We start from the raw sequence: 15123 nt of genomic DNA, 5'->3' as shown, positions 1-15123 counted from the left end.
TACAGTGCATTATATATATAATTATGGCATATTATACCTTCTATTTACCAAAATATGCTTTGTGTCTATGCCTCAGGGTCCTGATTTTCTGACAGGATGGCAGAGCTGCAAGTCCCACAGAGTACAGAACCTGCTGAGCCAACCAGGGAGGAGGAGGAGGAGAGGGGGGGACAGGAGTGAAGAAACACACACACAACCACCACGGCTTTTAGGAACAAAATTTATTCCAATTTCAAACAGAGAGTTTATTTCAGGAGAAAGATATGAAAATCAATTTCCATCAGATATTTCTGTAATAAGCGTGTTGCCCAGCAGTCAGAGTGGGATATTCCAAGAAACAATCCCACTCCTGGACTGGAATGAGACAGTTTGGAGTCTGAATAGATCCTGACACTGGGCATCTTATTCAGAAACTCCTTTACCCTACCCTCTTCCCTCCCCGCCCCCCAACACGCACAACAATACATGCATTGCAAATGACAAGGTTTAAAAACAGCATTTTATATAGTATTCTTTTTAAATAGGATAATGTTTAAATTGTCTTAAATCAGGATCCTATAATATACAAGTATAACCAAATAATTTCCACCACATTGGCACTTGTAAAGAGTCTCTGGCACTACTAAAGAAGGGGCATTGGCACAAACCATACTCTTAAAAAACTGGGTGCTGCATAACACACTTTATCTCTGCTGGACTCTAACGACCTGGGCTCTGTACAGGACAATACAATGGTCAGCACACTCCGGAAATACTTTTTTTTTTTTGGTCTTTTTTTTTAAATTTTTTGTCTTTTTTTTTTTTTTTTTTAACCAATAAAACACATGAAGAAAAACCATAGTTGAACGCAAGGCCAACATTGCTAGGAAGCAACAACAAGAGACCAAAGAATCCAACTCGAGGAGAAGGGGGAGGCAGGAAGGGCAGGAGCTGACACGCTGCAGCTGGAAGGGGCTTTTGCTCACCAGGTAGCCAATCCACATGGAATGGTGCAAGGAAAAGGGATGGTCCTCTGCTCACTGACTTCAAGTTTCAAACTAGTTCAAAATGTGTTGGTTTCTTCAACAGAACAGATTAAAAGTGCACAAGGAGCAGAGGTTAGCAAGGAGACCAACTCCTCAGACTCTAGATTCCCTACAACAACCCAATTTTACCTCGCTTCTGAAAGTCACTCTCAACCTGCAGAGAATTCTGACAGGCATCACTTTCAGAAAGGTTGATACAGGCAAATTTGGTTTTAAGGTTTGGCACTTTTGCTAGGGCAGGCATTTGCCAGCCAACAGAGACAGGAGCCAGTTCTGCAGGAACACTTCACTGGCCAAGCTGGAGGCACACAAGCAGTTGCTTACTAAGGAAAGCACGTGCTAACACTGGTATCTTCTCACACATGATACAGTCACAGACAACTCCAGGTGACGTGTACAGGTCTGACCCATTCCTACCCCAATCCAGGAGGAGGTTTCAGGAACTCAACGAGAGCCATTGCGCAACGCTCGGCCCTTCCCTCCCCGCCCCGAGCCAGTTCTCAGGCCAACAGCTACCCCAAGCAGGTGCCCAATAAGGTACAGCACATTCCCTAAATCCTTGTGCCCACAGCCTCCCACAGTTGCCTGCCACGATGCAGAGTCACTCTGCAAGAGACAGATGCCAAGATCCCTCCTCCTGTGCCAGGGCAGCAGCTCTTAAAGAAAGGGGAAGGTACAAAACAAGACAAAAAAAGTTTCTGATTCAAGTGGAAGTACCACCATCATTCACCTTGGAAAAGAGAAACTTCTGGGAAGTTATTTTCCAAGAACCTGTGTATCTCAGTGCCAGGCTCATTGCTGGCAACAGCTGTAGTGTGAACCATTTACAAAAGGATCACAGAAGCGGAAGAGGCTGGTGCTGCCGTCTGCTTCAGAGGAACAGCACTTAGAATACATGAAGATGATTATAAATTCCTCTTTATAAGACAGTTTCTACAAACTGGATCATTTTGGCATAAAGATGAAAAAAAAAAAGCAGTAAAATTGATGCAAAGCTGTCTGACTCATGGGAATCCCTCTCATTCCTCCCAAGGGTTAAATGCAGTCCAGAGCATGGCTAGTCTAAAGAGATGCTATGTTTCCCTCAGCATCACCACTCAGACTGGCTCTTCAACTGTTGGTCCCATGGCTACTGTTCCAACTTGAGCTCTCTAATCACTTGGAGCAGAGCTTGCCTTCCTCTGTAGTGCTTTGAGCATACAGAGGCTTCACTCGGCTACTCTGGAAAACAAGAGGGACCTATCAACAGAGTTATTCAAAATTATGTCCCTCCACAGTTTAGTGTTCTAGATCAAAGCATCTTAAGCATCTCAGACAGTTAGATTTACTCTTACAAGGTTGTGCAAAACACTGATGTAGTGCTCTGTCTACAAAAGAGACAAAATATCAACAGCCCCCTTCAACAGGGCAGCTCGTTTATAGTTTTTTTTTCTACTGGCAGCCTTCAAGGGGGCAATCTGGTTGATCCAGAGAATTTGGACCCAATGCTACTTGTTGGAATTGAAACAGAAGCATCAGTGATGGCTGACTGACACACGTCCAGACGTGGGTCACATCTCCTGCTTCCCACTCTCTCTCTCCCTGCCTTGCCAATGCACTTCTCTCCCAGGCTGGCAGCAGCCTTCAGCACCCTGACTTGCCTCAGCTCCTGGAAAATAAAGCTCTCTAATGTGCAAAGGCTTCATCTCCTCCAGCTCAGCGGAGATTCAGGTGGCATTTAGAATCCAGAACCACATCCACTCTGCCTTCCAGCAAGTGCTGCTACCTCTCCACTCCTCTCCTGCTGCGCCAAGCGCAGCCAGGGCAGGGCTCTCTGGATTCTGCAGCAGCCACTGCGAACAATCAGCCACTGCTAACACAATTATCACAGGCACCCTGGAGCAAGGATGTGTGCAAGTCTTCCAAAGAGGATCCCATACTCCTCCAAAGAGGGACACGGCAGCGTGGGCCTCAGGGAATGCATAAACAGGAGAGACAGAACTGCTGCTCCCTCCAAGAGCTATCCTGAATCTTCCCAAGTAAGAATCCTACCAGAGTCTGTTACCCACCAGCTCTGGTCCTCTCTAAAACTCTGCAAGCTGGACAAGGCTGAGGAATTCTTACAAAGTCATTCACACACTGGCACAAAATGCAATAAAACAAGGCTTGATTGCTACTAGGCAGCAAGAAAAGACCTAGAGGATGGCACAAGACTAAGCTTTTCAACCCAGGCAAAGTCTGATGTTCGAATGCCACAATTACTCAGTGTGCTTTTGGTAACTGCTGCATAGAGAAGTTGCTCATTGATGTCAAACACTCTACCCAACAAAACAGTTCCTCTCTGCAAACTGAGCTTTGTGCGCACACGGCCACGCGCTTGTGGTGCGGGTGGGATGTGTTTATGTGTGTGAAAAAAGAAAAAAAAGAAAGAAAAATGAAATAAAATAAAATAAAATAAAAGAACAATTACAGTCAGGCACTTCCCCAGGCTCAGCAGCTATTGCTCCAAGAGCTTCCATCATTTGTAGTCCATGAACAAAATACAGCAACACGTAGCAAACTAAGTATAGAACATCAATAATTTAAAAAAAAAAAAAATCACAGTCTCCATACCTTTTATAATCGATAACAAAAAATTACTCAGAACATATAAAGAATGGAAAAGTGATGGCTTTTTTTGTTTGTTTGTCTTGCCTTTTTCTTTTTTTTTTTTTTTGCACAATAGTTGGAGAGCAATTGCTCCTCCCCAACATTTCATCACAGTGAACCATGGAGCGTGTCCTGGGGAAGGGAAGGGAAAGAAGGAGGGGAAGGAAGCAGGATTAGCAAATTACACCAGAGGCACCCTATAGCACAAGGCAAAGGGACCAGTAGCATTCTGCACTCCCACAGTCCAGTGAATTCACAATCTCAGCTGGAAAGTGTTGGGGATTTTAGTTTTTTTCTACATATACCATGGGAACTAAAGGGGGAAAAAAAAAAACAAAAGTGGCTTACCAACAAAGGAAAGATCAAGATGAGGCTGCCTTAGCTGCTTGGCAAAAATTAAAAAGTAAGCAAGGTGCTGAAGAAATGAGGCATATCCCCGTTAACTGTGACATAAAAGCAATTTGTTAAAAATATGAAATCAACTACTCTGTGGACAGAGACATGAGACTCCAGGATAACACTGAGCACTTGCCACTCCACAGATCAGACAATTTGCAATCATTACATCATCAAAAATTAAAACTTTTTTTTTTTTCCTGTCATATTTAAAATTTCATTTTTGTCTTTTCTTCACAAAGAAGCCTCTCAAGGGGCAAGAGCAGAGCAGGTCAAACCAGGTTGTACTCCTTCAGGTTGAGCTGTAGGATGGTGTCCTTGACAGCTGCAAAGACGAAACGGATGTTTTCTGTGTCTGTGGCACATGTGAAATGGGAATAGATGATTTTATCACTGTCGGGATTTAAATCCACAAACATCTTGAGGATGAACTCGCGGGCTGCCTGTGCATCCCTCTGTGGGCCTGCAGCAAACAGAGACACCAGTGAATGGATTCACTCCCATGCATCCCCCAGATCCATCAACTGATCCATCAGCACTTTTTCCTATGGGTTACAGAGCTTTAAAGAAGAAATTAAGATCATTTATGGGATAAAAGTCCCAGGAGCTGAAGTGTCTTATGCTTTTCAGCCATCTAACCAAATCCTACAAGGGCAGTGGGCACTTTGCAGACACCGATGGGTCAGTTCAGACCCTGCTTCGGAATCCAGACCTTGGAACAATCCTGGATGGGAACATCCACTGGGTAACAGTGGCAGATGCTGGACAGACACCATAAAAGGCTCTCCCATGGAAATGGGGTGTAAATTTCTTCCTAATATACAGGTGGATCTCATAGGCTGAAGGACACAAGTGTGTATTTTGGAAACATGGGTTATTGCCAGTTAGAAGTACAGTCTGTTTGATCCAACTAGTCACCTCACAGGAGCTAAAAACTGGAATTTTGGCCAGTTTTTAATTCACGTTGCTGATAGGTCTCCAGAAAACAGTCACCTACTGCTATTTCTTTCAAGGGACTGTTGTTATTGCATTCTCCATGGCAAATACCTTCTCTTGAGAGGAAATCTGATGGACAACCTCCCACTTACAGGCCATGCAGCATCCCTGAAAAAGCTACTTGTAGGAAAAATATGGAAGTACATGACACCCCCTGAAGCTGGGATCTGTCTCCAGCTGTTAAGCTCCATTTGAAGTAGGCACTGTTTGGGCAGCAGCTCTTCAGCCATTCCCAGCCTGCTGGAAAAACGTGATATTCCCACCAGTGCCCCAAGCAGGAACTCCAGATGGGGGAGGACAACTAACCAAGAGCAATTTCATCAGTCCTTTAAAAGATGAAAGCTGTTTGCAAAATGGTAATTCTTCCTTTACCTCGTATTTTTTAAGCATATAATTACAGAATTAATACAGGAGAGCAAGGCATGGAGCGTGTTGTCTGATCTCATTCTCCACTGCTTTTATTTTATTTTCAGCCCTGTACAAGATGTGTTACGCACCAGCTTTAAAATGCACTCAACTGAAGAGCCTGAAAAAATATTTTGGCTAAGGAGTTTTGTTTCAGATGAGAAATTCTCTGTTTCACATAGATATTATTTTCCCACAACAGCAGATGGAACGCTAATAAGAATTTCAAGCTGCAGAAGATTTTTTAGCACCATCATTTGAACAACTTGGGTATTTGACCAGTCAGTTTCTCAAAGCAAAAACCCAAGTCATCTCTTGACTAGAGGGTTAAAAGGTCCACAATACCAGTAAGTTGCCATGTTTATGAAAATGGTTATATGTGCGAGTTAGACTTCCATTATTTAATACTTGGCAGTGCATATTGGAGGGGGTAGTTCTTCATCTAGGAGAGGCTCATTATTTGATCATCCTATCAGATTCCAGTTGTCTATGCATGATTAAGATATTTTTGTGATGTTTTCTTATTGCTGTAGGTATTCTTTCTCAAATTAATGTTTTCTCCACTTCTAGATCTGAGTTTTCTTTAAGAAACAAGTAAGTTTTAACCAAATCACCTCCATCCCATAGAGTGTTCCCCCTTAAAAGCTACTCACCATCAAACTCTGGGAAATAGTCAACAAGGTGGGAATACAGGATCTTATCTTCCAACAAATCTTTCTTGTTGAGAAAGAGGATAACAGAAGAGTTTTGGAACCATGGGTAAGTTATAATGGTTCGAAAGAGAGCTTTACTCTCTTCCATCCGGTTCTGAAATCAGAAAAAGAAAGCTTTGTGTTTTCACAAAGGAGCACTAAAATGCCTTTCTGCTGCCTGCACATGCACTCAGATCTGTAGTAATTCAGCATCTCAAACATTATACACAAAATACTTTGGGCCCAGGTAGATGCTGGTTCAAGCTGGATCAGTAAATGGAAAGGAAATGCAAAATCTGAGGGACTGAAGCTTCATTTATTTGCCAAGCCTTTCACATCAAAAGACTTAAAAGTAATTTTATGCTTTGACAGTCGTGTGAGAGGACTGGCCAATGATACTTTGTGAGTATATTTTATCTACTAGAAAAAGAGCAACTATTGTCATCTAATAGCATGTTTTTAATCTATTAGCAAGCGCCAAAATTCAGATTTGCACCTTCGAAGAGTGCAGTCACCACCTCATAAGATGGCAAAGCCTGAAATAACCCAGTGCAGGAAGAGAAAGGGGTGATTTGGGAGCACTTGCACAGTGCCTTCCACAGCACAAGGGACTCTGCAACATCAGATAATTTCATTTTTCACTTGAGAAGTCCAGATGATTTGAATGCCCTCTGCCTTTTCCGTCCTCAGGGACATCATGACCCATAGAGGCTCATGTTCCCTTTGCAACAAGAACTGAAGGCCAAAACCAATAATAGTTGCTAATCCAACTTGGCACCAAGCACCTGGGTACCAGGCTTCAAGAAACTAGAAAGACATCTCTCCCTCCTCTCCTTTCTTCCTCCACTCCTCCCTCCCTCCTGCAGAGTTCCCATTCTTTGGCTTACCTCATTATCTGATTCCACCAGAACTTGGTCATATTCACTAAGTGCTACTAAAAACATGATGGAAGTCACATTTTCAAAGCAATGGATCCACTTCCTTCGTTCTGATCTTTGACCTCCAACATCCACCATTCTAAGGAAGAGAAGTACATACAGTATCACAGAGGGAGCTGCAGTTCTCTGAATGCAAAGGACCAGCAAACAACGAGAATTCATTTGGTTCTTTACCATTCCCGTTAATCTGGCATGGGGATGTGACAGTATCTGCCTGCTAACAAAACCAGCAAGTTTACAAAATATCCTGGTACAGAAATACACAAACTGAAAGAATGGCCACAGGTGAGTGATGCCAAATTCACCCCCCACATATCAGCACTGCCATTTTTGTTGCATTCTGCTCTGGTTGGCTCAGCAGCAGCCCTGAGTCTGAAAAGACAAGTCCTTCAAAACTGTGCTCTGTCACATGAGCAAACTATTTTTATTTTTAATTAAAGCACCTGCTTGCCTCAAAGTTTCTCCCCCACCCAAATCTTTCTTCAGTTGTTACATTTTTGTTGGAATGTGCTGTTTAACAATCACACACTTCAGCCTCTCAGTTTCAAGTCCCACCTGTACAATACACTAAAATTACTCTGGCACTCACCTGAAGTGCCACACACGTGGTTCACCTTTGATAAAATCCTACACCTATTCCCGAGGTCAGCAAAACAAAACAGGGAGAGGAGAATTCTGCATTTCTGTAACCAAACAGTTTAAGAGAGAGGATGCAGGTTCCTTTATTCCTCTCTGGCAATGCCACACTGTGGTGGGGAAGGGCAGGAAGGACCCAAGCACCACAGAGAAACACAGGAATACTGATTGCTGTGTTCAGCCTGGTCATGCCAGGCTCAGTTGCTGGCTGAAGCCAGCTAAGTCCATCTGTTGCTGCAGCAGCACAGGCAGCAAGTTTTGGTGCCACCCTGAGACCACAAGGCAGGCACAGAAAACCATCTCTCAAGGCAGGTGCTGGGTACAGGGAAGTATTTCTGCACAGAAAGTGTCAGCCCTTGGTGGCTTCAGCTCTCAACACTTCCCTCAGCTGCCTCACAAGCCACAACTTCAGCCTGAGATGCCAGCAGTGCAATCCTTCCCAGGAAGGACACCAAGATAGTTCCCTGGGTTTGAAGTGTCACTGATTCAAAAGTAGGTTCAGTTTTCTGACAACCAAAACATCAGACCACCCCAATGAGAGGAGCACCCACCAGCAGATAATTCCACAGCACACACATCCAGTCAAAGCTTCTGGACACTCTAAAGCAACACAGAACTTATCCTTCCTGAAACCATCTCCCTGCTATCTCAGCTCAGCTGTAACATGAAGACACCTCCAGTACCTGAAGATAATATTCTCTAGGTCAAAGGGGTACTCTATGATCCCGGTTGTAGGGACTCTAACCCGTAGCACATCTTGCTGAGTTGGTAGATATCCTGGGGTAGCGATACGATCCACATCGCTGAGATAGCTGCAAGCAGGACAGTGGAAAAAAAAAACAAAGAAAAAGAAAAAACTACCTTAGGTTGCAGCACATAAGTATACAGATGTAAAAACTGCTACATGAAGTCTTTCTGTAGCGTAACGAGAAAGGCAGAAGTCATCTGAATTATTTTAAATATGCTGTGGAAAACTAACAGAAATCATCTTTGGGGAACAGTAATTCACCAGCCAGCATCTTTGAAGGATAAACAGATACACTAAAAATGACTTTATCAACTCTGCATAGAAGTGGGGAAGACAGTCTTTACGACAGAGAAAGTTTAACCACAGTAAATTCTTTATGTCTCAGGATCAAGTCTCATCTGAGATTTTCTACTTATAAATGTAGAAAAATACACTTATGTACTTAATGAACGTAAAACATCTTCTGTACGTTGCCAAGCTTAATGGATTTACAATTAATAAAATCCAAGTTACACATCCATGTACACCTGTAGGCCAAAGACAAACCTGAAGAGAAAGAGCAGCACTCCTGCTGCCCAAAAGCCAGATCAATATAGATGGAATAATGTGGAGATTCTGGCCTCAGGTATATCCTGAAGCAGATGTGTGAACACCCTTTAACACACACCAGAACACCTCATACTCTCAGGAAAAGCAGCAAATGGTAAGGAAGCAAACTCTAGGCTTGAATAAAAACATTTGGACAGGTACAATTTGTTAGAACATCACTCCCACCACAAGCATGCCCGTGACTGTATACTTACTATTTAGCTGAGTCAGAAAGCTGATATTCTCTTCTCCTGTCATAACACTCTTGTATGCCAGGGTCGTTCCACAATGTTTTAATTGCACTTACATATGGCTGCTCAAATGTCATGACCTTTTCTACATCCACTTCTCGGATCAGCACTGCATTGGCCTGGAGATTGAAAAGAAGAAGAAAAGAGAGAAAAAGTAAAAAAACCCGCAAAACTGGGAGGCATAAAAACACCCACCCTCCAGTGGCTAAGCAAAGGAAGGACTACAGTAACTACCACAGCCTGCGGTGTCTGTGAGGTGATTATCCACAACAAGGGGTTTTGCCAATACCCCCAATAAATAAAAACCAAAGTGAAATTCTGCACAAGTCATAGTAAGTGAAGTTGGCAGATTTTATTTATCAGAACTCCTCCACCATGCCCCACATAAAGCACAGGCAAAGCTTTCTCACACCCTGCCTATTCTCATCACAGACAGGAAAGGGGCATCATCCAGACCCTACAGCTATTCAAAACCAGCTCCAAGATACTGTGTGACAGGACAGATAAAATACAACTTCAAAATATTAAGGATACTAAGCATTAAAAAAAAGCAAAATATGCTAAAAACAAATCTATTTTCCTGGCATGCCCTCACTCTCACTGTCCTCCCCCTCAAAAAGATAAAATAATTTAGATCAGATCTGTCTAAAATTAATTCCTGGTCCCAAAATCAGTATGTTTCTGTGGTTGAGACCAAAATTCTTTAAGAAAGGTTTGTATCCGTGGTCAGTAGCTAATAGAGAAACAGATGGATTGCAGAAAGAGGCATAACCATCAGCACAGATCTGTGTCTTTTGGGTCCAGCACGTATTTTGCCAGCTTCAAGTTCCAATAAGAACAGCAACTCATGCAAAGAAAATGCCAACACATTTAACAACCCTGAATCCTTGAAATTAGTAAAAATAACACCCCTCCTATCCCTTCCATCATATCCCAATCCCTTGCTCCCACCACTCACTAAGCAGACCAGTGCACCAACCATGCAAAGTTGCTCTATCCCTTCACACAACCAAGTAAAAGGAGTTGGGTATCAAGAAAACGTCATAAAAATTTTACGGGAAAGAGTTCAGGGAGGTTGAGGTTGCAGTGCAGAAAGACATAAACAGGAACTCAAAATCCTCACTGCCTAAAGACGTGCAAAAACTGAGAAACTTACCTTGTTCTGTTCATATTTGTACAGAATCTTCAGGGTTTCCATGGCTCTTATCATAGACTGCATGGCAGTGAAGATGTTTTGGTACACCAGCTTGGTGAAGCCTTTTTTGTCCTCTTCAGAGTAGCCTGAGCCATGAATTATACGCATTTGCTTAATGAACGTGCTTTTCCCACTCTCCCCAGTGCCTACAGGATGCAAGAGAGTGAGTTAGAAACCACCAGGAGCAAAGCCCACGACACATGAAAGTTCCTATCACTACACCCAAGCACACCTTACTCCCAACCCCCTTTTTGTCACTTCCCAGGCTGGTAAAAGACAGCCTGGATTGTTCATCCCCACTACGAACCCAGCAGCGTGGAAGGAAGACACCTTGTCCTTTACAGCAGCCTTCAAAAGGAGCTCTGGTACTTATCCCAAATCTCACGTTACAGCCACTCCCACACGTCCTGCGTCAAGAGGCCCTTGCCCGTCACACCTGACCTATTCCCAGATACTCCAGCAAGATGCTACAACCAGCCAGGAAGGGCCTGGACACACTCTCAAGCCAGTAAAATTCTACAGACCCAGACAACAGTGAGTGGCCAGGAGAAGACCAATAAGCAGCGAATTTTCTTTTGCTCTAATTTGGCACAAAATGTTCTTTGCCTTACAGACGATATGTCTTTTCATAGAAAAGAACCAAACACAACAGGGGGAAAAAAAATCAACTCTAAAGGAGAATGGAGCTCAAGAAACTCCTTGCTTATCCATCTGACATGAACAACCCAGGCAGCACACCTGCCTTGTATCCCAAACTAGTGTGCCAAGGTTTGCTCCTCAGGGCTGAACCCACAGGCCTGATTGTGGCAGGATTCCTCAAATCCCGCTCTGGATAGGAGGGAGTTAAAAATGGCGTCTGGCAGGGAGAGCAGAGTAGGCCACTGCTCCCAGCTGTCGGTGCCGTGCCTGGGTCCCCACGGGCTGCAGCCTGCTCAGCAAGGCCACTGCTTCCTTCTCTTCCTTCTCTCCCAGGTTTTACTGCCGGGCCCGGGAGCAGATGGGAGGGCAGGACACGGTGCGTGCATGACACAGGGCAGCCCTTTCAGCGCCGGCTTCCTGCACCGTCACTTGGGCAGGTCCTTCCACTCCTACATTTATGGCCCCACAGGAGTGTCATTTAGCATGTGAAGGCCACCAGATGATACGAAAGGACAGTGGGAACTTTCTAACAGAGTGAGTAGGAGACAGGAACGCCATCAGACGGCATCCATGCAGTTACAGAGCCTTGCTAAATTCACAGTTCAACTGGGACGTCCCCAGTGACATCCGCCCTGTGCACACAGTCCTTCGTGGAGGGGACACACAGGCCAGGTCTCGCTTGGGATGAGCTGACCTCCACACTTCATCAGCCTAAATGGACACCACTGGCATTTCTGTGGAGTACAATCTTTTGTACAATCTTCTAAAATTTGCTGTCATTATGCAGGATATTGATAAAAACCCCACACCTCTCTCACACAGTGGCCCAGCTCACTTGACTACCGAGATCAAAAACTCAAAATGTATCACATCAGTGATACAAATCCTTTTGACCTGTAGTTTAAAATACTGGCAGAGCCCTGGCTCTCCTCACAGGCACCACCAGACCCTCCTCACACCAGGGGAGAAATGGGTTCAGACAGGATCTCATTCATCCTAACAGACAATTACTACTCGCATGTAGATACTCGGTTACTCATTTTATCTCGCTAGACTAAAAGGCAAACAAATAAAAATGCTCAGATAAAAGCAACACGCACCTAACTAGAAGCAGAATGTTTGAAATGAACAGCAAGAACTGACAGAAATAACGTCAGCACAGCCAGAGATTAACACTGTAGACACTATCAACTCGCAGCAAACTATCTCCATCTCGAACACAAAGGTGCACCCTTAAGTAGGGGAAAAACTGGAAACTGAAATCTTCTGTGGTTTCTGTCAGTGTGGTGAGAAATACTTCCTTGCCTTTTACCACAGTAACCAAAACTGAGGAGAAAAAAAAAAAAAAGGTAGTGCTTCAAAGCATTTCAACAATGAAAATATAAAAGAAACCTCAACACCAGACCTTTGCTTGCTTCAGAACTTAAGAGTTCAAACACAGATTCTTCCTGTCACTCCATCAGCATCTCTTTTTGGTTTGGGGGTTGGTTTTGGTCATTGGTGGTGGGTTTTTGGTTTGTGTTGTTTTTTAAAGGTGCCTTTTACTTTCCCTGAGGCATTGACAACACAGCACAGCACTACACCAGCAGCTTATAAGCTCTGGTGGGCAAGGCCTCCTACAACTCTAAGGGCACAAAACCCTTTTTTAATATGACAGGAGATAATCTGAATTCACCATTTCTTCTGCCAACACGTGAAAGCAGCAGAGCTTACAGTAACTTCCTAATGACCCTCCCCAGTACCTCACAGGCTCTTGTAAATACATTGCTCAGTCAACAGTATCCATCCCATGCTTAATCACAAGTAATTTTTGTACAAAATATCCTCCCCACCCAGTAAAAGATAAATGACTACCTTGTACCAGACGGCAACGTCCAATACCTTGAATTTCTTATTAACAGGTTCATCATTGATTAGAGCTGTTATTCTCCACCTCAATTTTCTGTTTTAGGCTTCAACAAAGTAACTGTCACAGATGTAGTGACAAGAAAAATTTAACAGTTTCTACAAGGTGGAAACTCCCTCCACACACTCAAAATTTTGGAGATTTTGGGAAAGCCCTCTCACTAAGTCAGTCATTAATACTTGCGAATGTAAGAACTCCATAGAACAGGAGCAACACAGAAGAAATCCCTGCTAGCAGAAGTTACACCAAGGAGAGAGAACACAGGTTACCTGTCCCAGCTGAAGGTGGGCAGTGTGCTGTGTCCAGTGAAAAGCATCCTGCAAACACTGTCTACAACTAGGAGTGTTGCTTATCCAATAATAACCACATTCTATATGGTTTTTTTAATCTGATGCTGAATCTGTATCTTTTAGAAAAGCACAAAGGATTCTCGAGCAATTTGAATTATTTCTAAAGTGAAATCTTTAGATCCAGTGGGATCTTCTTAACCCAGATCTATCCTATAGCGACAACCTATTTTGACACAGCTGCTTCTGTGGGACTGCTTTTAGGGAAGCATGAGAGTGAGGGACACCTTCCCTCCTCTCCAAGAAGCCTTACAGAAACTGCCACAGCATCTCCAAAGAGCAGAAATGTGAAGCCCTCGATTTTACCTTTCACACAAAGAACAGTAATACATTAATTGTGAAGCATCCAGGGCGAGAAGGAAAACCCTGGTCTTTGCTTAGCAGTTATCACCAGGCACCAGTGTTGGTACTGGAGCCCTCCAAGGGGCTGGGCACACACAGCCTCCCCTCACTTCTGCAAAATATTTGTTTTCACAAGGGTCAGCCTCCTTCTTCAGCTGGACCTTAATGGCTTGTCAACAGATCCATCAGATCTGCTTCAGATTTCATCTCAAGATGATACAGTATTCAAGACACAAAGCAGGATATATGTGAGACACAAGCAATGCTAAATAACAGTACGCATGAAAACTGTAACTTAAGTTTAAATGTGGGGGCTACCTAGGCACAAACATCAAACTCACTGCTGAAGAAGGATGTACGTGCCTGCCAGCCTTAGTTTGCAACTGATTACCCAACCCTCTAAACTCATCTAAACACGGTACAGTTATCCATCTGCACAGAGAACACCACTGTGTTTCCATCCGAAGACCTAGATTCTTATGGCTGCACAGGTGATCTCTACCTCTGAACTCAACGCTGAACACCACAGGCATCTCCTCATCCAACACACAACTCGTGCATTCCTACTGCCTCGTCCCCCTCCAGAATCAGCGCTCCCAGCCCTGCTGCCTCTCCCAGGTCTTGCCCCAGGGGAAACTCTGTGGTTTAGGAGCTGGAGGCCAGTTTTTCCACAGATGTTCACCCAAGGCCCAGGAGTTCACCAACAATCCTGAAAAGCACCAACTCCACCAGCGGATTTCCACATGCTAACCAAGGCCAGCACACTCCTGAGAATCGTTTCCTCGAGACAAATTTCACGCGCCTGTGTGCGTGCCCGCCTTCACAACCAGGAATTTCAGCTACTTAGTTCCTGGTTGTGTCAAAACCCATTTTGACAGCGAACGCATCACAAAATCAAACAAAGGGCAGCCAATGAGGCGGCCGCCCCGCACGGCTCGGGAGCGGCCCCGAGCGCCGGGCTGAGGCGGGGATGGCTCCCGCCGCTTCCCCGCCACACCCGCTCCCCGCCCGGCCCGGCCACCCGGACCTGCCGAGCCCCGGGCCGGGCCCCGCGGCGGCCCTCGGGGCCGGACTGGCGCCGCGCTCCTCACCCAGCAGCAGCAGCTTCAGCTCGCGGCGCGCGTCGCGCTTGTCCCTCCGCAGCTGCTTCTCGATCTCGGCGTTGATGCGCTTCGACTCCTTCACCTCGTCGCTCAGGCAACAGGCCATCATGGACTCCAGAGTCATGGTCGCGTCGCGGCCGGGACGCCCCCGCCCACCCCCCCACCCCCCCGGCACCGACCACCGTCCTCCGCACGGCCGGGAGCCCGGCCCGGCCCGGTCCCGCGTCCCGCACCCCCTTCCCTCCCCACCCTCCCGCCCTGCGCGGCGCCGGCCCGGCCCGGCCTCGC

General features: G+C 45.1%; 1 protein-coding gene across 1 annotated transcript; it reads right to left on the bottom strand.

The window, feature by feature from the left end:
• Positions 1 to 204: 204 nt before the first annotated feature.
• Positions 205 to 15014, bottom strand: GNA11 (G protein subunit alpha 11). Its single transcript, XM_042039724.1, has 7 exons — positions 14824 to 15014; positions 10460 to 10644; positions 9268 to 9422; positions 8400 to 8528; positions 7030 to 7159; positions 6104 to 6257; positions 205 to 4512 (listed from the first exon to the last, which is right to left on the bottom strand). Exons 1-7 carry the CDS (start codon positions 14957 to 14959, stop codon positions 4322 to 4324), a joined length of 1080 nt encoding a protein of 359 aa, XP_041895658.1. The 5' UTR covers positions 14960 to 15014; the 3' UTR covers positions 205 to 4321.
• Positions 15015 to 15123: the final 109 nt, after the last annotated feature.

Source organism: Corvus kubaryi, unplaced genomic scaffold (genome assembly GCF_017639235.1).
Source record: "Corvus kubaryi isolate FWS band 111438036 unplaced genomic scaffold, C.kubaryi_AGA036_p1.0 121, whole genome shotgun sequence".
Lineage (NCBI taxonomy): Eukaryota > Metazoa > Chordata > Aves > Passeriformes > Corvidae > Corvus > Corvus kubaryi.
This window is presented reverse-complemented; position numbering and strand designations above follow the sequence as displayed.

Bases quoted from the DNA above. Each gene is read 5' to 3' on its own strand.
- GNA11 (XM_042039724.1), bottom strand. From the start codon at position 14,959: ATGACTCTGGAGTCCATGATGGCCTGTTGCCTGAGCGACGAGGTGAAG. The intron at 7,160-8,399 runs GTACTGGAGGTG...TCTCTTCCTTAG, and splicing joins CTAGAGAATATTATCTTCAG to AATGGTGGATGTTGGAGGTC. The intron at 4,513-6,103 runs GTGAGTAGCTTT...TGTTTGCTGCAG, and splicing joins CTATTTCCCAGAGTTTGATG to GCCCACAGAGGGATGCACAG.